Below are 23,803 nucleotides of genomic sequence, written 5' to 3'. Positions count from 1 at the left end.
AAACCAACCTAAGTCTCCGAAAGGCTCCAGCCCGCCCTTCCCTTCCCCGACGAAGGATCATAGAGACGTCCGGCGCAGCGAGGCCTCCTGGCGCAGCCATCGAGATGCGCAGCGGGCGGCTAGAGCGTTGCTGGTCGAGCCGGCTTCCGCTCCGTTAGTCCTCCGTCCCAACATGGCGCAGTCAGTTAACATCACCGAGCTGAACCTGCCGCAGCTAGAAATGCTCAAGAACCAGCTGGACCAGGTGGGGACCGGCGGCAGAGACACCCCATTCCCGCTTCACATGCCTCCTGCCCACGCGTCCTCCCTCGTCCCCCATTCCTCCCCTTTTTGGGAGGCTTCCCTTCCCCTGGGAAACCCCCACCCCATCCCAAGATCGGCCCCCTCTCCGGCAGTGCCCCCTCTGTCTCCAACCCCCCACAATGACCCTATTTCCCGTCCTCTGTAGGAAGTGGAGTTCCTGTCCACGTCCATTGCCCAGCTCAAGGTGGTACAGACCAAGTATGTGGAAGCCAAGGACTGTCTGAACGTGCTGAACAAGAACAACGAGGGTATGGGGTAGGCGCGTGAAGGCAACCTGGGGGATGTGGTGAGCCGGCTACTCTCGTCCCGCCTTCTAATCCCGTCGTCCTTACCTGAGATGAGAAAGCAATCCTTTACGTATTGTATACCGCTACAGGAGCCCTTTCGTGTTGCCTATCTAGAGTTGAAATGTACAGGACATTCCTCTGCTGTTGTCCCTGTTTCCATTCTTTTCTTAAGGTCTTTCTTATTCTCTCTGCCATCTTGGAACTCCCTTTAACGTCTTAACTTTCCCCAGATGTTTGTCTTAATTGCTTTCACAGGGAAAGAATTACTCGTCCCACTGACGAGTTCTGTATCCTTTCCACAGAAACTGCTACCCTGCTCTCTCCTTTTCTCTTTCACCCCTCGCCTGAAAAAAAAAAATGGGATTAGTTTTGATTACTCCAGAGAGTCCCCATGATTCTGAGAACGCTCTTATTATGCATTCTTTGTACCTCTCCTACTTAACCTGGGGCCAACATCCAGCTAATGCCTTGTGAGCACCAAGGCATATGTAGAATTGAGGTGTGATTATTTCCCTTTGCTGTTTGAGAATAGCCTCTAATAGGAAGTCAAAACAGGTGGATTTAGACTTTCACTAATAACTTAGAAGAGAGAAACGATGGAAGAATAACAGGATGTAGAAACAAGGGGGTTGGCTGTGTTTATGAACCCTCAGTTTTGGCTTAACTGTGGCTCTTATTTCTAAACTGTTGTTACCAAGAAACCTGGATTGTGGCTACCCGTTCAGTGTTTTATTTGAATGAGTTAAGTTATGACAGTAGGGCATCTGTAAGCTGTAGTCTGAGAACTGACAGGCTGAAAAAGAAATACAGAAGTAGTGTAGTAGGGGTTGGCTAAATAGTGAGCATTAAATCCACAAGGAATTAGCTAGTGATTTCATGACTGGGGCTGTTGATGGAAAGTGAAGCCGGCTTTTCACTTTACTACTCTCCAGCAGTAGGAAAATATCATTGTATCTAGTCCTTCTTGGGGGGCTAGTGGAAAAAACTGTAAGGACTGCTTGTAGGATGGGAGATGGGATCAGGGCAAGAGAGTGTTCTAGCATATGCCATTTTCTCCATAAGGAACCGACTTCTCTGTCCCTTCCCATTGGAGTGTACAGGTACAGTTCTAAGGCCTCCAGATTCTTCAGTCCTTGTGGCTTGTAGCTTTTTAGAAAAGAAGGCCAAGCAGGCTGGCTGACAAGGAATCATGACACTCCTGCTGGGCTAGTTTTCCCTTAATCCTTGCTTCTCAGATGTATGTCCCTGGGAAGCTACATGATGTGGAACATGTACTCATCGATGTGGGAACAGGCTACTATGTAGAAAAGGTGAGTGGAAGTAACCACGTGGATGCCCCTCTGAGCAGGGAAAGGAAGTTTAGGGGAAGACCTAGAGTGCAGCACAGGGTCTCCTCTTAGCCCTTCATTCACCTCTGACCTTGCAGACAGCTGAGGATGCCAAGGACTTTTTCAAGAGGAAGATAGACTTCCTTACCAAGCAAATGGAGAAAATCCAGCCAGCTCTGCAGGAGAAGCATGCCATGAAACAGGGTAAGGTTGGCCTGGGGCACCTCTTCACCCTTTCTACTTCCATGGTAAAGAGCATGGATTCCAGTATGAACTGGGGGTGTCCCCTTTGCTAGATTAAAACCATGTCTTTCTCTTTGGTGTCTAGATGTATTCTCTAGATTCTGTGCATTACATACCCACTATTTGTAGATTGCTGGGTTGGGTGCTTGAGAAATTTAGAGGAAGGAAATCATCTTTGTTCTCGGGGTGTTCTATTTAATGAGGATGGAATGGGGGAGATGACACCTGTAAATGAACACACAGGAAAGAAATACAGCCCAAACTAAGTACTAGCCATTGCAACCCTGGCTACGCATGAGAATAACCCAGGAAGTTTAAAGAGGAAGCCTGAGTCCAAGCCAAACCAGTTAAATCAACCTGGGGGTGGGGGGACTCTCGGGGGTCAGTGTTTTTTGTTTTGTTTTGTTTTTAAGATTTTATTTATTTATTTGACAGAGAGAGAGACAGCGAGAGAGGGAACACAAGCAGGGAGAGTGGGAGAGGGAGCAGCAGGCTTCCTGCTGAGCAGAGAGCCCCATGCGGGGCTCGATCCCAGGACCCTGGGATCATGACCTGAGCCGAAGGCAGACGTTTAACGACTGAGCCACCCAGGCACCCCTTGGGGGTCAGTGTTTTTTTAAAAACTCCCCAGGTATTTCTGTTACACAGTCAGGATTGAGAATCACTGTTCTAAAGGTGAAAATCTTATCCACAGTTAGGTTTGACTCATTTAATAATGTTATTTTGTTCATTTTTATGTCTCAGTGGTTATCATATATTTACTGACACATTGTAGACTGTAAATTTGTGTGTGCATGTAAATGTATCCCACAGTGGATCAGTGTTAAAAGTTTTGGGGCTTTTTTGTTTTGTTTTTAATTATTTGAGAGTGCGCGAGCAGGGTGGCGGTAAGAGCGGGGAGAGACTCTCAAGGCCACTCCATGCTGAGCTAGGAGCCGGAAGTGGAGCTCCCTCTCAAGACCCTGAGATCACAATCTGAGCCGAAACCAAGAGTCCCACGCTTAACCAACACCAGCACCCAGGCGCCCCTCACTGTGTTAAAAGTTTTATTAACTGTACTTGGTTGTCTGCCTATCTTTAAACTTTTTTCCTCACGTTTCCTGAACTCTGGGTTCTCCCCTCAAGCTCCAGACCAGGATCTGACTCTTCTTTTTTCCCACAGCTGTCATGGAGATGATGAGCCAGAAGATTCAGCAGCTCACAGCCCTCGGGGCAGCTCAGGCTACTGCCAAGGCCTGAGAGCTTGTTTCAGATCTGGGGCAGAGGGACTCTTGCTTCAGGAGCTTGGGACTTTGTGGGCGTGGCTTCCTGGGGTCCAGGAAGAGAACGATCTTGTGTTTAATGCTAATAAATGTGCCAGCTGGGCAGAATGTTGGTCTTTTCTTGCATGAAGCAAAGGACTGGTGATGACATGGGAGGGCGGTGATGGAGATGCTGTGCCCCTCCCCAGGGCCTGCTCAGTTAGTGGGGGATGCAGTGCTTATCTCCGAGGCTCCACCCTGGGCCTTTGGAGGAGTCCGGGAGAAATCCTGCGAGACGCCGCTCTCTGCGGGTCGGTTGCCGTGGAAACGGCCGCCCGGCGGAAATGGAACTGCGCGTGCGCTTCCTCTTCCGGGTCGACGACCCACCGCCCCACCGGGGAGGCTGCATGGGCTGCCGCTTCCCGCGCGGTCTCCTACGTCTCCTGCGGGCGCCGCCAGCCTCACGGCCCCGGCCGCGTGTGCTCAGCCTGGAGTCCGTCCCGCCGCCCAAGCGACCCCGCGGCAGCCTCATGGCGCCACCCCGAATCGGCACGCACAATGGCACTTTCCACTGCGATGAGGCCCTGGCGTGCGCACTGCTGCGCCTCCTGCCCGAGTACCGGGTACGATCCGCGGAAACTGACCCCGGGGCATCTACGGGCCCCCCCGGGCGGGCTGTGCCCGAGCACCCCCTCCTTGCCCGCTCCCCTGGAAACCTAACATTCATTCTCTATCAGCACGACCCTGGCCGCCACCTCACCTCCTGTGTCCGCTGCAGGATGCGGAGATTGTGCGGACCCGGGACCCCGAAAAACTGGCTTCTTGTGACATCGTGGTAGATGTGGGTGGCGAGTACGACCCTCAGAGACACCGATATGACCATCACCAGAGGTGAGTGCCCAGATAGCATTTCTTTAGCTTCCTCGACTTCAGCTTTGTTCTGTGCCCCAAGGCAGCCATCCACTGCGGTTGTCCGTGCCAGCGAAGGGAACCGCCTCATCCTGGAAAGCCAGCTCCTGAGTGCCGCGGGACTACAGCCTGCCGGCTCGCCCCCCGCTCTGCGTCCGTCCCCCTGGCCTTGGGCCTCGCTGGCTTCCAGGCGGTCCTCACGCCCCTCCCCGCTGGCCGCCTTCCTTGGCTCAGTCAGGATTTTCTCCCACTAGCACCATCCTCACCCCAGTTAATACCCCAGCTCAGATTGGTCCTTTCATGTGCCCTTGCTGCCCCACTTCAGACTGCTGGGCCCACATGGCAGCGGTGGTGGTGACAGCTCAGATGTATGTGGTCCTCTACTTCATTTATACTCTTACATTGGGAAATCTTTCTTCTCCAAGGCTGGCCCATTATCCGTGGTACCATTTCAGTCCCCTTCGTCTCTCCTCAGGCCCCTACCTCATCAGACTCCCTCAGTGAGTGACCCTGCCGCCTCCTTTTCAAAGGAAATTGAGCCTTTCCTGCATGCACATCCTCAGATTCCCATTCCCAAGCATCCTCAGCTCCCTCTTTCCAGTTCAGGAAACATCGTTCCCTTCTGTTTGCCCCTTTTGTGATCTATTACTTTCTCCTCTGGGGGCTCACACCACCGTTCTCCCCCAGTGTTTGTTTCTTCTTTAAAATTTTATTTCTTTATTTGAGAGTGAGAGAGCTTGAGCAGTTGGAGGAGCAGAGGAAAAGGGAGGAGCAGGCTCAACTCGGGGCTCCATCCCAGGACCCTGGGATCATGACCTGAGCCGAAGGCAGGCACTTAACCCACTGAGCTGCCCAGGCGCCCCCTCCCCCAGCCTAAAATTCTGCCCAAGCGTCTCCATTTGGAAGTCAAGAGTAAATAAAAAAACAAACCCTCCCTCATATACCCCACACTGCTTAAAGTGGGGATCTCTGACAGAGTATGAGGGTATTTTATTTAAATTCTCTGTAAGTATTTTTCTCCCTTTCCCTCTTTTTTTTTTTTTTTTAAGTGTACATATTACATCCATAAATGATGTGGTGGGGGAACCCTCCTGCTATTTATAGCCTCATCTCTTACCCTCCCTTCTCAGCCTCTCATCAGTGAAAGAGCTGGCCCTGATTCCACATCCCTTCCAGTTCATTCCGTTCATTCATTCGGCTGGCCTTCTCCCAGTCTCTCCACTGGAAATGCTCGTGGAAAGGGCCCCTCAACACCGAACTCAGGTTGCTGGTGGAGGGTCTCACCTTAACGGACCTCTTTGTAGCACTTGACAATATTGAGTAATTCCTTTTTTCTAATGATTTTATATATATATTTTTTTAACTGTGCAGTATTTGATACATAAAAAGGATGTATTTAACACTTTCAGACTATAACACACGTAACAAGCACCCATGAACCAATCTCCCAACCTGAGAACTAGAAGAGCACCATTACCTTGGCGTCTGCGCCCCAGTACTTCTTCCCTCTCCGAGTCCCCTGCCTCCCCGGAAGCAAGCAGTGTCCTTAATTCTCTGTTCTACTGTGTAGTTTAGCACATATGTCTGTTTCCATCAACAATTTCGTTTAGCTTCTTTTTGGACTTTTATCTGGGGCTTACTATGTATTAATCTTTTTACTTTGTGAACATTTTATAAATATTTTTGTATTTGCTCCATAATAACACTAAAGCAAAAAATAAGCTCTCTAGCTGATTCTGACAGACTGGTATTAGAAATTACAGCAGTAGTTTTCTACTTCCCTAAGAACTGTCATACCATTTCCCTATTCTCTGTGCCACTGAGAATTCAGATTTCTGCTTTCCTCACTCCCCTGCACCACTGCAAGGTGACCTTGCATTTGTTCTGCATGCTGGCTGGCACAGTGCTCTCACATGAACTTGTCTGCTGAAAATCTCTCAGTGGCTCCCCACTACCTACAGATAACGTCCAAAATCCAAACTATGGTGGACGAGGCCTGCCATGATCTGGCCCTTGCTTACCCTTCTAGCTTTATTTTTTTGCCACTCCTCATACCCGAGCTGCCTTTCTTGCAGTTCCATGTAGAGACCTGTGTTAGCCGTTGTAAGAGATGTTGTTCCATCTATACCTGGAGTACCTTTTCTCCTTGACCTTTGTGTCTGGCTGGCGAACACCTAATTCCTCTTTTAAGAATGACCTGAAGTCTTTCCTCCCCGCTTTCCCTTGTTTATAACCTAGGTAGAGCATTCGCTTGGTTGTTTGTGGGCTTCTCTGCCTGTAGTAGATGAACTTGAAGGCAGGGACATTGTCTTAGGGTTTTGGTTTTGTTGGGTTTTTTGTTGTTGTTTTTTAAGGTTTTTTTTTTTGGTGTTTTGTTTTTATTTGTCAGAGGGAGAGCACAAGCAGGGGGAGCGGCAGGCAGAGGGAGAAGCAGGCTCCCCGCTGAGCCGGGGGCCCAATGCGGGACTTGATCCCAGGACCCTGGGATCATGACCTGAGCCCAAGGCAGACATTTTACCAACTGAGCCACCCAGGCACCCTGGTCTTAGGGTGTTGTTTTGTTTTTTTTTATCCCTGGTGTCTAAAACACAAAGCCTGGCATGTAGTAAGCATTGAATTAACCATTGTCAAATGAAAGCATGAATGGAGACTCCAAGCTGAGGTCCATGTTGAACCCCAAGGAAAAGCTAAAGCCCCACAGCTGGACACCCCCCCTCCCACCTCCTGAGTGTTCTCCAGCCTCCACCCCCTCATGCCTGCACATGCAGGCACATGCTGTGGGCTAACTGGGGCAGCTCTGCCTCAGCCCTACCTCCCTGTGCTCCTCAGATCTTTCACAGAGACCATGAGCTCCCTGTCTCCTGGGAAGCCATGGCAGACCAAGCTGAGCAGTGCGGGACTCATCTATCTGCACTTCGGGCACAAGCTGCTGGCCCAGTTGCTGGGCATCAGTGAAGAGGACAGCATGGTGGGCACCATCTATGACAAGGTGGGGACTGAAGGACAGAGATGACCCATAAATGTGTCTCCACCAACTGGGAATGGCACTCACGCAGGACTGGGCCTCAGGACTCCTGGCCTGTAGTCGGCTCAGCACCTTCTCCCCCAGTCAGGCTCATCTTCTCACAGGGGATGGCTCATCTCTCTCACGTCCATCCTGGGGTGGTTGTGAGAGGCGGGTGAGGTAGTGTTCGGGGAAGGGCTTTGAAAACCATAAAGCAGTGTTTCCTGGTCTTTTTCTTGACCTGACACACATAAAAAATTGTTCAACAACTTGGTAATAGAGGAGGCTGCTTGTGTTGGGAAGCACATGGCTTGGAGGTTCTGGCTGCCCTGAAGGTGGAGGGAAGCATATCTGGGACACGAATTGGGACATTCAGCTGGGAAGGGTTGGATTATGAAAATATCTTCAGGTTCCACCAGCATCCCCTGCGAGCAGCTCAGCACGTTCCTGCTGCGGGGAAGGAATGGGGCTACACCTGTCAGTGATTCTGAGGACACCTGCTTGACCCCCCATGCCTGTGACATTCACGAGTCAAGCTGCAGATTCCATCAACTCTGGTTTTTGCAGAAGCCACTGAGTTCGGTTCTGTCTTAGTTTGCCTATTATCTGCCCCCTGTGACATAGCATTAGTACAGTCCAAAGAAGTGAAGAAATATGAATGGTTGCGTTGGAGCTCTGGGAATACTAAGGTTTTTAGACTGCCTGAGGCCATTTTCCCCTCTGCTGAGGGGCTTCTCTTCTAATTTTTTTTAAGATTTTATTTATTTGAGAGAATAAAAGAGAAAGCGTGCACAAGTGGGGGGGGGGAGGCTGAGCAAGGAGCCTGTGTGGCTTGATCCCAAGACCCTAGGATCATGACCTGAGCTGATGGTAGACGCTTAACCGACTGAGCCACCCATGCCCCCTGCTGAGGGGCTTCTAAGCAATTGAAGTAGATTATACCAAGTTTTAGTTGAGCATCAGGTTGGGGTCCAGAGCAAGAGAGGCTGGGCATAAGGGAGGTTCTTTTTCAGCTTTCCCCAAGGGGAGCACTTTGCCGCATACCACGGACATGTTGATGTTGTAAGCCTATGTGCAGAGCAATTTTGCTGTAAGCATTCATATCCCATGTTGTTTCTACCCCCAGACTTTTTTTTTTTTTTAAGATTTTATTTGTCAGAGTTTGTGCACGCACAAGCAGGGGGAGCGGCAGGCAGAAGCAGGTTCCCCATGGAGCCAGGAGCCCAATGCAGGACTCGATCCCAGGACCCCGGGGTCATGACCTGAGCCAAAGGCAGACGCCCAACCAACTGAACCACGCAGGTGTCCCTGCCCCCAGACTCTTGCAGCACTATCCTCCCCTCTCTTTGGCCTCAGGGGATGCAGTACCTGTTCCCACCACGTGACGCGTCATGGGCTTCCCTGGGACCACATCCCAGCTCCCTTGTCTCGTCCAGCACTCAGTTCTCCCACCTGACTCGTGTTTGGCCAGGCCCTCATGTACCTCAGTTACCAGGTCACTGAATAGCCTACTCAGCCCACCTGGAGATTTACCCTATCTCAGCCACCGGGATCCACTCCCAGAGCCCCTCATGGGAACTTGAGACCTTCCTTATTCTGAAGTCAGCAGCCCCCTCCTCAGCCATGCTGGCCCTGACTCAGGCTTTGTGCGGTACTGGAGGGAACACTGGATTACAAGTCAGGTGATCTGAATTCCAGCCCCAGCACGATTAGATCTGACCTGAAGCCGCTGAACTCCCCAGTTCCCCCTTTCTTCATCCAGTGAATGTTGACACCCTCAGGGGGCTGTTGTGATTAAATGAGTGAAATCTGTAAAACTTGATGCAAATGGTAGGAACCCCCAAGAGCATTGACTCCTGCTGCCACCTTAGATGTACGAGAACTTCGTGGAGGAGGTGGACGCGGTGGACAATGGGATCTCCCAGTGGGAAGAGGGAGAGCCTAGATACGTGCTGACTACCACACTGAGCGCCCGGGTTGCCCGACTGAATCCTGCCTGGAACCAGCCCAACCAAGACACCGAGGTAAGGAGAGCCCCAAAGGAAGAGACCAGGAGGCCTGGTAAGCACTTTGGGGGAGGACGGGAGTGGTTGCCTCCTCCAATCCTAGCAGAGTCAAAAGTTGGGGCCAGCACCGCGGTTCTGATTCCTCCGATCCCCAGGCCGGGTTCCAGCGTGCAATGGACCTAGTCCGAGAGGAGTTCCTGCAGAGACTAGACTTCTACCGGCACAGCTGGCTGCCGGCCCGGGGCTTGGTGGAAGCGGCCCTGGCCCAGCGGTTCCAGGTACAGGCCCAGGAGGCGGCACTGTGGCTCGTGGCTTAGTGACTGCTGGCAGGCTGCTGGCCGAAGGGGCTCCTGCTTCCACCCTCGTCTCCCAGCGCAGCCTCCCTTTCAGGTGGACCCAAGTGGGGAGATAATAGAACTGGCAAACGGTGGATGCCCCTGGAAGGAGCACCTCTACCACCTGGAATCTGGGCTGTCCCCACCAGGGACCATCGCCTTTGTTATCTACACTGACCAGGCCGGACAGTGGCGGGTACAGTGTGTGCCCAAGGAGCCCCATTCATTCCAGAGCCGGTAAGGCCCCAGAGGACCCCCCTGCGGACCTTCAGGCCTGTTTCAGCCCTATCAGAGGGGCCACTAACCTTGGCCTCTTCTGTGCTTCCTCTCTCTGCTCCTCAAGGCCTCCACTTGCTCCCACTGACTTCCTCTTTCTGTCTACTTGTAGGCTGCCCCTGCCAGAGCCATGGCGGGGTCTTCGGGACGAGGCCCTGGACCAGGTCAGTGGGATTCCTGGCTGCATCTTTGTCCACACCAGCGGCTTCATTGGTGGGCACCACACCAGAGAGGGTGCCTTGAGCATGGCCCGTGTCACCCTGGCCCAGCACCCGGTACCTAAGCCTCCCACAAATTCCCTAGTCCAATAAAATGTCATGTATCATACACTGATCAAGTCCTTGCCACATTATTACTCTGCACCATTTTGGGAACTTGCCTGAAACTTGGGAAAAGTGAAATGTCTATTATATACCAAAGCCTATGGTAGGTCTTTTCTCAGCTCTGCTTTCCAAATCACCTGAGAACCACCCAGTTCCTAGGGTTAAATAAGTTGGCCAAATTCATAAAAAGTAACACAGCTATCTTAACCCAAAGTCCACTATTTTTTTTCTTCACTAGACCCCAGTGCAACTCCCTGAAAAAAGAAGGTCTCATAATGGAATGGAAAACAACAAAGGGAATTTTTTATTATTAGAAGTGCGAGTGAGGGGAGTGGGACCAGGCAGGGGGTGGCCCTGGGAGAGGGTCCCATGGGGCAGAGGTTGGGGATGTCTCAGTAAAGAGGGGCAGATCATGAGTAGAGCCTCCACCCCCAGCTGGGGGCTCCTGGGTCCGGCCAAGCACTGGGCTAAAACGTGGAAACTGGGCATTAACAAAGTACAGAGGGATGTGGGCAATTCGGCCTGTGGACCAGCACTGCAGAGAGGGACAAGAAAAATCATTCAGAGCCTAGGCCCAAAGAAGGCCGCATGGCAGGGCCACGCAGCAGCCACAGCCCTCAGTTCCTCCACCCTGCTCCCCAAAAGCCCAGCAGCCTGGCCCACTCACCACACTGAGCAGAGCCCCTTTGTTGAAGGATGGATGGAAAGTGATGAGCTGCGCCTGGGCCCCCGGCTCCCCCTGGATAATGCCGCTAGGGGGAGAAGGTGAGCAGGCAGTTGGAGACAAGAGGTGAAGCAGGATGTGGGCTCCGTGTGGGGTGTGGGAAGGTGGGTAGGGAGTTCAGACCTGATGGCCTACCTGGCACTTACCAAGGAAGCAGCTCAAACACGGGGCTGTTTCGAGTGCGAAAAAGGAGGATGACTGGTTTCCCATCCTGGACCCGTGGATTTCCTGAGAAACGGATGCGCTAGGAAGGCACGCTGGAGGCAGAACCCCAGCGCGGGGCAGAGAACGGCAGCCAGGGCCCGGACACCCTCCATTAATGGGAAGACGGCCGAGCAAAGTCCTTCCCAAGTCTTACCTTTCATGAGCACAGCCAGACGCTCCCCACTGGGGTCCCAGACCATGGAGTGGGCCTCTCCCCCAAGTCTGTGAGTCACAGAGTCATTTGGGAGGGCTCAGCATGGTCCCGCCCACCTTTTCACTGCCCCTCCCTCAGCCATTCAGCTCACCTTTCCTCTCCATCCGGTGTTTGTACCGTTGTCTCAGACAGATCCGCCACAATGGTGGCTGACTTGGCACCTCCAACGCGCCCCTTGCCCTCCCCTGCAAGAAGGGCGGAGGCTCTGAAGTACAGGAAGCAGGCCTCTCACTGGTCCTCTGCCTCACATCCATTGTAAGCATCAACACCTCTCAAGTCTCCCAAGCTTTACTTCCCTTTATCCTTCAGAGTAGCATCTTCCAGAGGGTTCCTGCCTCCCTCTGACTACCCCAGATACTCTGCATCCTGAGCTGTTTCCCCTGACTCACCGCAACGTTCTGGGAACAACAAGGAGTAAATGAGTGGTTCCCCCAATACAGTGAACAGCAGTCGGTTTCCATCTGGGCTCCAGCAGCCAGTCTGGGGTCAGGGAGCAAAAGGCAGGGGAACATCGGTCGGGAGGGGAATGCAGGAAGAACAGTAGAGGGTGAGGGGAGACACGCTTGGGGCACCTGGGACCCGCCTCCTCCCCAGCTCTCTGAATCACCGTCCCCTCTCACCTGACACCGCCCTGACAGAGTAGGCCATCTCTCACAAGTCCACATCTGGGCCTCCCAGACTCTGTGCCGGAGAGAGGCAGGTCACAACTCAGGACCTCTAGGTTCCAAAACCTGGACTGCCCTCCCTCTGCCAGCCCCAGGGCCAGGTCAGAGAATGGGAACAGAACAGAAGGTTCTGCGGCTGGACGTTCCAGGAGCCAAGTGCCTTTCTCTAGGTCATCCTTGCCCTCCCCCTCCCTCTGCCCTCCTCCCACTCACCGAAAGACAGCTGAAGGAGTGGTAGCCAGGACTTTGCTGCCATCCGGGGACCAGAGCAGATTGGTAACCCCGCCTCCCCGAAACCAGGGAAGGGGAACACAGGTCTCTGTTGAGACATCCCATACCTGGGCCACAGGGGTCGGGAGTGAGAGAAGAAACTCCAGCATCCCTATCCTGTCACAGGGGCTGCCCTTACTCAAGGTACAAAGACACAGAAAGGAGATGAAGCAGGAGAAGGACTGTCAGAACAGGAGGGAACAGGTTTCTATGTGCAGTGACAGCAAGCAGAATTTTACGTCTGAGGAGTCTGAATGGTACCGCTCCTTCCCTGGAAAAGTTTAACGCTCAACGGACGATTATTTCTCTCCTCCCCATAGGCTATCTTCCACCCCCAGGCAAAGAATGGTCTTGCCTCAAGTCTGAGGGGGGCTGAAATGACAGCAAGGGAGGGGGACCAACTCACCAGGATAGCAGCATCCACAGGTGAAGCTGAGAGCAGTCGTCCCCCACTGGGCGCCCAGGCCAAGCTGGTGACAGGTGTGTGTCCAGGGTGAGAGAGCACTTGGGCACAACCCGAAGAGGGTCTGCGGAGGGGAAACAGGGTATGAAATCAGAAGGAGACAAGGGAACCCCATGACTATTTCCTTACCTCCTAACGAAACTTCCATATCCCAATGGTCCCTCAAATCCAGGTTAGGGGAAATGAGTAAGGGTCATGGAAGTTAAAGGAAAAAAAAAAAAAAAAAGGGCAAAATCACCACCATTAGGTCCACAGATGAAAATGAGTGAAAGGGAGTAAGCTTTCACTGTAGGCCTCCGGGAGACACACACTTCTGACCAGCAAGGCTAGATGGTGCCGAGCCGGGGAGAGGTCACGCTCCGCCGCAGACCAGAGCCCTCTCCCCGCGGGGCCATCCAGCCTGGGGCCCGCGATCATCTGTGATGTTACCTCAAGGTTCCAGTCTCTTCTCCAGAGTTATCTGCTGCTCCCCAGAACTCATCCTGTGCTGCAAACCCTGTCCTTCCCTCTTTCCTTGTCAGAATTACTCTCCCTCTGTGCTCCTGCACGGTTTTCTGCTTGTGACAAAGGTGCAGCAGGGGGGTCGTCCTCCACCACTAGGCTGGGAGCTGCCTTGTACCTCCAGAGCCACGTACCTGGCCTGACAGGTACAGGCTACTACCTGAATGAATGCCATCCTCCTCTACCACCGAACTGTCACTACCTCTAGTGCCAATGGGGTCTTAGATCGCCGATCTAATAAACCCTACTTTTCTTTTCAGGTCTGTTCACAGAGATCCATCTCATTTTCAGTGGCTCCGCTGTCTCCACTCCCCTGAATCGAGAAACTAGAACTGATTTAGTCATGCCTCCACAAATGGACATTTCAACTGTTTGTAGAGTTTTATCATTTCAAACAACACTGCAAAAAATATTCTCTATATCTATACCCTTAGGTACTCATGTTACTATGTGTTCAGAATTTGGGAGTAAAAAAGGCTTGCACTTTTATGTTTTTATTCTTTTTTAAAGATTTTGTTTATTTCTGAGAGAGAGCGTGAGCACACAAGCAGGGGGAGTGGTAGGCAGAGGGAGAAGCAGGCTCCCCATGTAGCAGGGAGCCCGATGTGGGGCTCGATCCCAGGACCCTGGGATCATGACCTGAGCCGAAGGCAGATGCTTAACCGACTGAGCCACCCGGGCGCCCTTAGGCTTGCACTTTAAAAAAAATAAATAGGGACTACCTTTATTATTTCCTAAATGGAAAGCCAATTATCCCAACACTAAAATAAAAAAAATCTAAACTTCATTGCAATGAAAAGCCACATTTCTTATATATTAAATTCTCATATATTCTTAGATCTATTCCTGAATGTTACATGATTATGCTGATCTGTTTGTGTATCCTCATGCCAATAAATTCCCATTACTGTAACTTCATAAGACATTTAATATTTGGTAGGGCAAGTCTCCCCTCCACATTCTTCCTTTTCAAACGTCTCTTGGCAACTCTTCCATATTTATTCTTTAATAAAAACTCTGAATATCATTTTGCCCAGTTCAGAAAAACCAAATCCAGCAGAATTCTGGCTGCAAGTCCACTTAATCTGACATTTCTATGATGACACGTTCCTGTCCAGGTGTACAGTGTGTCTCTCCATTTAGTCAGCTCTTGCTTTATGGTCTTCCACAACTTTCTCCAGATGTCTAGATTAAATAAATTTAACAATTCATTCCCAGTGATTTTGGTAATTGCACGTTATAAGTAGAATATTTTTTCCATTTCAATTTCTCAGTGATGATTATAGGTATAAAAGGAAACTATTACACTTTTGGTTTCCTGGATCCAGTCACCATCCTACATTTACATTTCTTATTAGCTCAAATAGGTTTTTTTAGCTAAGTCGCTTGTTTTATCTACATATGAAATCATATCTTCAAAGAAGAATAATTTTCCCTTTGTTTTCAAGACTTTACCTTTTTTCTTGTCTTACTGCACTCACTAGAATCTCCAAATATAATGTTGATTAATAACAGTAATAATGGGGGGCACCTGGCTAGCTCAGTAGGTAGAGCATGCGACTTTTGATCTCGGGCTTGTGAGTTCAAGCCCCACACTGGGTGTAAAGATTACTTAAAAAAATAAAATCTTAAATAAAAATAACAGTGATAATGTATCTCTGTCTTGATCTTAACATTACTGAAAGAAATACCTTTACTATTTCATATTCACTGTCTAATATGGTAGGTACTGATTCTGAGTAAATACTCTTTTTTTTCTCAGTAAATATGTTAGGTCGTCTATTTGTATTCCTATTTTACTTTGTTTTCAACTGGAATGTCTGCTTTTTAAGGGCATTTATGGATATAAGCATTTTTCTCCTTTAATTTGCTAATTTAATAAATCATGTTAATAGATTTCCTGAGGACAGTCTAATTTCTGAAAAATCCTACTTGGTTAAGATTTTTTTTTAAATATGCTTTTGAACTCTACTTGCTAATATTTTCTTTTAAGAGTTTTTAGGAGTTTTAAATCTATGCTAAAATATTGTCTTTCTAATACTAATTATTGTCAGGCTTAGGTTTTAGGGTAGAGCTTTATAAAAATAAACCAGGATGGGCGCCTGGGTGGCTCAGTTGGTTAAGTGACTGCCTTCGGCTCAGGTCATGATCCTGGAGTCCCGGGATCGAGTCCCACATCGGGCTCCCTGCTCAGCAGGGAGTCTGCTTCTCCCTCTGACCTTCCCCCCCTCATGTGCTCTCTCTCTCTCTCATTCTCTCTCTCAAATAAATAAATAAAATCTTAAGAAAAATAAAAAATAAAAAAATAAATAAACCAGGATGGATTCTGGGACAGAAGGAGGACATCAGTGGAAAAACTGGTGAAATTTGAAGAAAGTCTGAGTTTACCTAATAACGTATAAACGTCAGTTTCTTAGTTTTGACAAATGTCACATGGTAACAAGATGTTAACAATGGGTGAAACAGGGATGCCTGGGTGCTCAGTTGGTTAGGCGTCTGCCTTTGGCTCAGGTCATGATCCCAGGGTCCTGGGATCGAGTCCCACATCAGGTTCCAGGCTCAGCGGGAGTCTGCTTCTCCCTCTGCCTCTGCCCCTGGGTTCATGCACTTGTGTGCTATTTCTCTCTCTCTCATTCACTCTCTCTCAAATGAATAAATAAAAATAAAAAAAAATCTAAAAAAAACAATGGGTGAAACTGGGTGATGGATATTCAAAACTCTCTGTACTATCTTTGCAGCTGTTCTAAAAAATCTAAAATTATGCCAAAATAAAGTTTACTAAAAGAAAAAAATCAGAAGCCTGATTTCCAAAAATTTCCCAATTTTTCTGTGATCTGGTCTAATTCAAATAACATGGAGGGGAGCCTGGCTGGCTCAGTCGGTAGAGCATGTGACTGTAATCTCAGGGTCATGAGTTCAAGCCCCACTATGGGCTGGGCGTGGAGCCTAATTTAAAAAACAAACAAGGACACCTGGGTGGCTCAGTCGATTAAGCGTCTGCCTCTGGCTCAAATCATGATCCCAGGTCCCTGGGATCGAACCCCGCATCAGGGTCCCTCCCCCCCCCCCGCACCCCGCTCGTTTCTCCCTCTGTCTGCCGCTCCCCCTGCCTGTGTGCGCTCTCTTGCTCACAAATAAATAAAATCTTAAAAAAATAAAAAATACAAACAAAAACATGGAGATTATCTTTTTTTTTTTTAAGATTTTATTTATTTATTCATGAGAGGCAGAGGGAGAAGCAGGCTCCCAAGGAGCAGGGAGCCTGATGTGGAACTCGATCCCAGGACCCGGGGATCACGACCTGAGCCGAAGGCAGACGCTCAACCATCTGAGCCACCCAGGCGCCCCGGAGATTATCTTTTCTTTGAAATTAGATAGACCTCTCATAAAGCCATGTATGCGTGGCATTTTTTTTAGTGGTAGAGCTCTAAAAGTTTTAATTTCTTTTACACAATCCACTTTGGTTACAGATGTTGGTAGAGAATCAAGTATTTCCTTTAGATTTTCAATGTGTTGGTCTAAACTTGTACATGAAATTCTATAATAATTCTTCTATTTTCTTCCATATCTGCAGTTATCTCTTCTTTCCCATTCTGAAAAACACTGTACTTTGATTTTCTCTTTTACCCTAATAAGGCTGGCCATAAAGTTTTCTTCTTTATTCATAACTTAAAGGACCAGTTTCTGATGTTATATTTACTTAGTTCTCATGGGGATTCTTTTTTTTTTTAAGATTTTATTTATTTATTTGAGAGAGAGAGACTGAGAGAGAGAGAGCACAAGAGGGAAGAGGGTCAGAGGGAGAAGCAGACTCCCTGCTGAGCAGGGAGCCCGATGCGGGACTCGATCCCAGGACTCCAGGATCATGACCTGAGCCGAAGGCAGTCGCTTAACCAACTGAGCCACCCAGGCGCCCTCTCATGGGGATTCTTTTTCCAATTTCCTTGATTTCAACTTATGTCTATATGAATTCCCTCCCCCACTGCCTTTAACCCTACATCTGACAGTCCTCTGGAAGAGTCAGTCTTTCTACTCCACGATCCATGTATACACACTGCCGACAATTCCAGAGGCTCCTAGTTCTGTCCCTTTCTCTAGATTACAGCATTCTCAGCAGCTCGACATTGACCTTAGGTCTGCTTCTCCCACAGCCCTGGGAAGTGCTGTGAAGATAAAGAACTTCCAGACCTCCTGGCCACCCACCACCACGAACACGGCCACAAGCCTCCGGCCAAGGGAAGACAGAGGCTACTGGGACTCACCGGGTAGACAGAGAGGTGGGGTCCAGGGTCCAGATGAGAATGCAGGTCTGGCAGGCCACAGCCAAGACAGAGGCACTGAGGGGCTTCCAGGCCAGAGCCGCCACATTTCGCTGCAGCCGGTGCTTCAGGGAGGGGACTATAGTGCTGTGGGGAAGGTTAAGGGACTGAGTCAAAGCAGGGACACCAGAGCTCAGGGGACCAGAGTTCAGTTGAGGAGGGAAAGGCAAGAGAAGAAAGCTGATCACCCAAGGCCCAGGGGTATTGTGGGATGGATAGAAGGGTAGGAGAGAGGTTAGATGTGCAAATAGGACACATCTAGTTGTAGAGGCTCCCTGACCCTAGTTCCGGAAGGGGTCCTGTGGACCAGGCCCAGGAACCTACAGGAGCCCTGGAAGAGGAAAGGAGACTGACTTAGGGAGACGAGAGAGTCGAAGCCCACCCAGTAGGTGTCCACGTACCTGTTGGCATTATACACCCGGATTGAGTCATCTAGCAGGGCCACTGCAAACTTGTTGGTGTGGGGGTGCCAGGCAAAGACCCGCAAGCAGCAGCCGGACCTGGGGCCGGAGTGAGCATGAGGGCCTGAACCCAGCCCCCAGCCCAGAAGCTCAGATTCCCTTTCACGTGAGGGCATTATTGCTTTTCACTTTTTCTTTTATTTCTTTTTTTGGGAGTGAGAATGTGGGTAAGTCAGGAAAGGGGTAGGAGGAGTCTCTGCCTTGACTTCCCTCTCCCCCAGAGAAGTTCCAAGGTTCGGGACTTCCTTCCCACAAAAGCCTCAGAGCTTGTACACTCACCAGTTCGTGACTTGGGCAAATTCAGCAATCAGATCTTCGCTCCTGAGCTGTGAGAACAAAGTGGATAGAGGATGCGCTGGGACAAAGGGAGCTCATCCCCCCAACTTCCCGCAGGGGAGCTGGACCACTCCCACCCTCTGCAGGCTTTCTTCCCACCCCACCCTGACCCTAAGGGATGGAAAGTGGAAGAGGGCAGGAGTGAGGGAGGAGCAGCCAGAGGGCCAGGGGAGGAAGCCAAACTTACAGACAGATGGGGGAACAGGGACCCATGGAGGGAGGAGGCCCATCGACAGAGTGCCAGGGCCCAGCTGGACGCCGTCTTCACCCACTCAAACACTGTGGGGTTGAGGAAGCAGCTCTGATTAAACCATTCACAGGGCTGTCACTGGGCACCCTCGGATAAGGAACGAGCAAGGGAAGGACAAGCATTCCCCAGGGCCTCCCGCCCAACCCATACTCAAGATACCCACTCTGCGGTGTGTGAGACAGGCAGAGGGGAAAAGATGGCAGCAGCACGGCAACTAGGATAGGAAAAACAGGGCTAAAGGGAAGGGGGCTGGGCCAAGAGGTGTTGGGATGAGTTAGGAAAAACAGGAGGGGAGATGCCAACCACAAAACGAGAGAAGGCTGTAGGGAAAAATACTCACCTTCCTCCTCCGAGTTCGCAATTTCATTCAGCACCCCAAAAAGGCCCATATCACGCCTGAGGAGAGGAAGCTGGGAGTCAGATTACTCTGCTCCCTTTGGTCTCCCTCTACAAGTTACACTCTTTAGTAAACGGGTACTGAAAATAAAAGCACTCAGGGGCGCCTGGGGGGTATAGTAGGTGGACTATGTCTCTTTTTTTTTTTAAAGATTTTATTTATTTGAGAGAGAGAATGAGAGATAGAGAGCACGAGAGGGAAGAGGGTCAGAGGGAGAAGCAGACTCCCTGCTGAGCAGGAAGCCCGATGTGGGACTCGATCCCGGGACTCCAGGATCATGACCTGAGCTGAAGGCAGTCGCTTAACCAACTGAGCCACCCAGGCGCCCCGAGGACTATGTCTCTTAATCTCCGGTTGTGAGCTCAGGCCCCACAGTGGATGTAGAGATCACTTAAAAATAAAATCTTTGCGGGGCGCCTGGGTGGCTCAGTTGGGCGACTGCCTTTGGCTCAGGTCATGATTCCGGAGTCCTGGGATCGAGTCCCACATCGGGGTCTGGGCTCAGCAGGAAGCCTGTTTCTCCCTCTGACCCTCTCCCCTCTCATGCTGCTTCTCACTTTCTCTCTCTCTCAAGTAAATAAATAAAATCTTTAAATAAATAAATAAAATAAAATCTCTGGGGTGCCTGGGTGGCTCAGTCAGTTAAGGGTCTGACTCTTGATTTCAGCTCAGGTCTTGATCTCAGGTGGGTCGTGAGTTCAAGCCCCACAATGGGCTCCACGCTGGGTATGGGGCCTACTTAAGATAAAATAACATAACATAAAATCTTAAAAAAAAAAGGAGCATTCACATTTAATAAGTTCCAAGTATGTGCCAAGCATTTTATATATTATTCTTCATTTAATTATCACACTAATCTGAATGGCATTCTGCTCATACCAACAAGGCAACTAAGGCTCAGAAATCTTTCAGGGCTTTGTGAGCAGGTCAGGTGATCAAGGCCTGCCCTAAGCCTGTGAATGGAAAGCCATGGAAAGATTTTTTTTTTTTAAGTAATCTCTACACCCAACATGTATTCAAATTTATGACCCTGAGATCAACAGTCATGCTCTACTGACTGAGCCAGCCAGGTGCCCCAACATGGAAGGATTTTAAGCAGAGGTATAAATTGATCACACCAGCATTTTAAAGATTTATTTATTTGAGAGAGAGCGAGCGAGCACAGGCATATGTGCGCACCAGTTGGGGGAGGGGCAGAAGGAGAGAACCTTCAAGCGGACTTTCCACTGAGCACAGAGCCTGAAGCGGGCTCCATCTCACGACCTGAGCAGAAACCAAGAGTCGGATGCTCAACCAACTAAGCCACTCAGGCACCACCCCCCCAAACTGGCATTTTAGAAAGATCACTCTGGCTACAAATTAGAGGGACGGTGCAAAAATGGAGAGGAGGAGATGAATTAAGAGGCTACTTCAGGAATCTGGTAAAAAGGCCAAAGTGCTCTGAACCAACAGGGTTGGAGAAAAGCAGATAGATTTGAGAGGTTGAAGAAGTAGAATGAACAGAATTTGAGGGCTAACTAGACATTAGGAGGAGTAGTATCAAACGAAACACCTATGTAATAATCATAGTAGCTGATACTGCGCACCGTATGCCAAGGCTGGGCTAGATGCTTTGCATGCATTATCTAACTCAGCCACTATCACAGCCCTTCAAAATAGGTATTGTTAACATCTGCATTTTTAGATGAGAGAACAGAGGCATGAAGAGATTGATATTGTCAATGTGACCTCCATAGGACGTAGCAGCATCAGGATTCAACCTGTCTGCCTCAGAGCCTACACTCAAAAATCCCTTGCTCCTGGGGCGCCCGGGTGGCTCAGTCGTTAGGCGTCTGCCTTCGGCTCAGGTCATGATCCCAGGGTCCTGGGATCGAGCCCCGCATCGCGCTCCCTGCTCAGCGGGAAGCCTGCTTCTCCCTCTCCCACTCGCCCTGCTTGTGTTCCCTCTCTTGCCGTCTCTCTCTCTGTCAAATAAATAAATAAAATCTTAAAAAAAAAAAAATCACTTGCTCCTGAATGAGTGGTAAGGCCATTCCTTGAGATGAAAAACACAAGGTAGAAGCAGGTTTGGAAAGGAAAATGAAGAGATCTGCTTTGAATACGCGGAGTGTGTAAAAGCCTGCAGAAGAGCCAACTGAGGGTGTCTGGCAGACAAGGGAACACCCAGGTATGAAGTCTCAGTTGCGAGTCTAGCCCAGGACACCAGCATTTCAGGGACATCGGAAAGAGGAGGCACAGAAAAGGCAGGGAAGCAGCAGCTGAAGAGGTAGGCAGTGAGAGGGGCGCCTGGGTGGCTCAGCTGGTTGAGCAACTGCCTTCGGCTCAGGTCATGATCCTGGAGTCCCAGGATCGAGTCCCACATCGGGCTCTCTGCTCAGCGGGGAGTCTGCTTCTCCCTCTGACCCTCTTCCCTCTCGTGCTCTCTCTCTCTCATTCTCTCTCTCTCTCAAATAAATAAAATCTTTAAAAAAAAAAAAGAGGTAGGCAGTGAGAAAGAATGACTTATCAGGGACTGAATGACTTATCAGACAATAAATGGCTGTTTAACTTCACTCACACAAAGATATGCAAATTAAATGGTACTCTGATAACAAATATCTTTTTTTTTTAAGATTTTATTTATTTATTTGAGAGAGAGAGAATGAGAGACAGAGAGCACAAGAGGGAAGAGGGTCAGAGGGAGAAGCAGACGCCCCGCCGAGCAGGGAGCCCGATGTGGGACTCGATCCCGGGACTCCAGGATCATGACCTGAGCCAAAGGCAGTCACTTAACCAACTGAGCCACCCAGGCGCCCTGATAACAAATATCTTGATCTGACAGCACGTGTGTTGGGGACCGGGCACTCTCATACACTGCTGGTGGGACGGTAAATATGTACAATTTCAATGGAGGACCATTTGGCAGCAGCTCACAAAATTACAAATGAACTTACCCTTTGAAGCCACCAACTAGATTTGTAGGAATTTATCCTACACATGACAGTGATAATAACTAACCCTTGAAGGTATTAATATGCATGTGCCAGGCACTGTTCTCTAAGTGCTTTACATCCATTAATTCATTTCATAGTCACTACACCTTGTAAAATCGGTCCCATTTTACAGATGAGGAAAGTGAGGGACCAAGTGATTAAGTAATTTGCCCAAGATCACACAGCTAAAGACTGGCACAGCCAGGACCTGAACCCAGGCAGTATGGCTCCACTCCTAAATGTGCTAAATGAATGACCTAAATATGAGACTATTCACTGCAACATTATCCCTAACCTTGCCGAGCTTCAGGTAAAGGCTCAGAAAGTGGTAATGACATGAAGAGCGGGTAGGGAGCAGGCTCACTTAAACCAGAAAGCAAGGCAAGTCATTGGAGATGAAATGAACTACTGTCGACTTAGGTTTCCCAAGAAGGACTGCTAATTTGTTATGATGAATGATATCCGGCACTGAGCTAGAGAGAGCTTGGGAGCCCAAGGCAGAGGGATGGTGACCCCATCTTCTCTGGGATCTGCAGACCATGATCCAGGAGACCCTTTGCGACATCTCACCATATGTTGATGCATCTCTTCCACACTTGCTCCCGATGATGGATGAAGGCAGTTCTTGTGCCATGGTCCAGCCTCCCAGGGGTCTTCAGGGGATCCTTGGTCAGGTTCAGGACAGGAAGATTGATCCACTATAGGCCAGAAGTGAGAGGTGTGAGAGGTGTGACAGTGAGTCAGTCTCTTCCCCAGATCTTTGCTGCACTCCCTGCCACCTCCAAACCATGGCTGGGCTAAGAGTAAGAGGCTCTGGGAACCTGTTTCTCATTTCCATAAACTTAATTCTTGTGGGAAAGAGAAACAGAACTTAACTCCCTTATCTGTAAAACCAGCGTATTTCACAGGGTTGCTGTGATTATTAGATCTTAGAACATCTGTGAGGCACACCTGATTCAGTCTCTTTCTTACATAGCAAACGCTCAATAAATCAGCAGTTTCTCTCCCTTTTCTTTCCCAGGAACTCCGTGGGGAAACAAACAAACAAACTCCAGGTTGTGCCTTCCCAGCTCTCACAGATACCGTCTTCAACTTTTCCATAGTTCTCCTGCACCCTCATATCCCCTAAATTCTCCCTCATTCTCTCCATTCCCTCTAGGCCCGCCCCACAGCTCCTCAACATCCCTCATCCTCCAATCCCAGCCCTAAAATACATTCCGGCCCTTCTAGTCTCGAGTCTGGGCCAGTCGACCAGGGTGACGACCACGACCGCGGGCCCCGCTACGGGGCCTCAGCTCCCCTATTCTCCCGGGCCCCGCCCCCGTGCCTGGAGATCCCCTCCCTCCCCGCTCCGGCCACCTGGCCCCGGAAGTCGGGAGGCGGACTCTCATAACTATTGCCTGTCGCCAACTCGTTATTGTGCTCGTAGAGGGTGACTTGACCCCTAGGCGGCGGCGGAGGGAACAATCCCAGGGAACACATCTTGCCGGTCCCGAGGACGTGTGGAATCGGTAAGCTCACGGATCCCGCTTCCCCAACTCTCTTAGTTCCCGGGCTAGATTCGGATCCGTACGGGCAGCCGTCTGGGACAAACGGCGATGCAGTATTCAACGGAAGTGAGGAGAAGAGAAACGCAGAACACGAACGCGTGCGCAGTCCCGGGACAGACTTCCAGAGCTTCCTTGCGCGCCGCCTGGCGGCCGGAGGGGGAGCGGCGCCGGCCTGTCGGCAGGGTCAGCCCCTAGTTAAGGGTCAGAGTGGGGGAGTGGGGG

At 50.0% G+C, this 23,803-nt stretch overlaps 3 protein-coding genes across 9 annotated transcripts in view; 2 read left to right on the top strand and 1 right to left on the bottom strand.

Annotated features, from left to right (window-relative positions):
• The first annotated feature begins 99 nt into the window (after positions 1-99).
• On the top strand, positions 100-3,531 carry PFDN5 (prefoldin subunit 5). The gene is made up of 6 exons (XM_025883163.2): positions 100-244; positions 449-551; positions 846-877; positions 1,826-1,900; positions 2,017-2,122; positions 3,324-3,531. The coding sequence occupies exons 1-6, from the start codon at positions 173-175 to the stop codon at positions 3,398-3,400; spliced, it is 465 nt and encodes a 154-aa protein (XP_025738948.1). The 5' UTR covers positions 100-172; the 3' UTR covers positions 3,401-3,531.
• Positions 3,532-3,632: 101 nt separating this feature from the next.
• Positions 3,633-10,265, top strand: MYG1 (MYG1 exonuclease). Of its 2 annotated transcripts, XM_025883161.2 has the most exons (7): positions 3,633-4,025; positions 4,181-4,293; positions 7,141-7,300; positions 9,187-9,339; positions 9,477-9,599; positions 9,712-9,893; positions 10,045-10,265. In XM_025883161.2, the coding sequence occupies exons 1-7, from the start codon at positions 3,633-3,635 to the stop codon at positions 10,241-10,243; spliced, it is 1,323 nt and encodes a 440-aa protein (XP_025738946.2). In that variant the 3' UTR covers positions 10,244-10,265. The 2 variants fall into 2 exon arrangements, with proteins under 2 accessions (XP_025738946.2, XP_025738947.2); XM_025883162.2 differs by lacking the exon at positions 9,477-9,599.
• Positions 10,266-10,538: 273 nt separating this feature from the next.
• The window catches only part of AAAS (aladin WD repeat nucleoporin), a 16,628-nt gene continuing 3,363 nt past the window's right edge, over positions 10,539-23,803 (bottom strand). The window contains exons 2-17 of one of the 6 annotated variants that reach the window (XM_073881934.1): positions 23,605-23,772; positions 22,602-22,729; positions 19,003-19,058; positions 18,600-18,691; positions 18,356-18,402; positions 18,017-18,115; positions 17,559-17,702; positions 12,739-12,859; positions 12,276-12,400; positions 12,018-12,078; positions 11,787-11,877; positions 11,489-11,582; positions 11,338-11,405; positions 11,126-11,207; positions 10,923-11,007; positions 10,539-10,790 (exon numbers count right to left, since the gene is read on the bottom strand). In XM_073881934.1, coding sequence (XP_073738035.1) covers positions 10,566-10,790; positions 10,923-11,007; positions 11,126-11,207; positions 11,338-11,405; positions 11,489-11,582; positions 11,787-11,877; positions 12,018-12,078; positions 12,276-12,400; positions 12,739-12,859; positions 17,559-17,702; positions 18,017-18,115; positions 18,356-18,402; positions 18,600-18,691; positions 19,003-19,051 — 1,383 coding nt within the window. In that variant the 5' untranslated portion in view covers positions 19,052-19,058; positions 22,602-22,729; positions 23,605-23,772 and the 3' untranslated portion in view covers positions 10,539-10,565. The other 5 variants (XM_025883289.2, XM_073881936.1, XM_025883288.2 and 2 more) reach the window with 5 other exon arrangements.

Source organism: Callorhinus ursinus, unplaced genomic scaffold (genome assembly GCF_003265705.2).
Source record: "Callorhinus ursinus isolate GAN/ISIS: 27379988/994484 unplaced genomic scaffold, GSC_fseal_2.0 scaffold44, whole genome shotgun sequence".
Taxonomy (NCBI): Eukaryota; Metazoa; Chordata; class Mammalia; order Carnivora; family Otariidae; genus Callorhinus; species Callorhinus ursinus.
The sequence above is the reverse complement of the archived record's forward strand: the minus strand, read 5'-3'. Positions and strand labels throughout refer to the sequence as shown.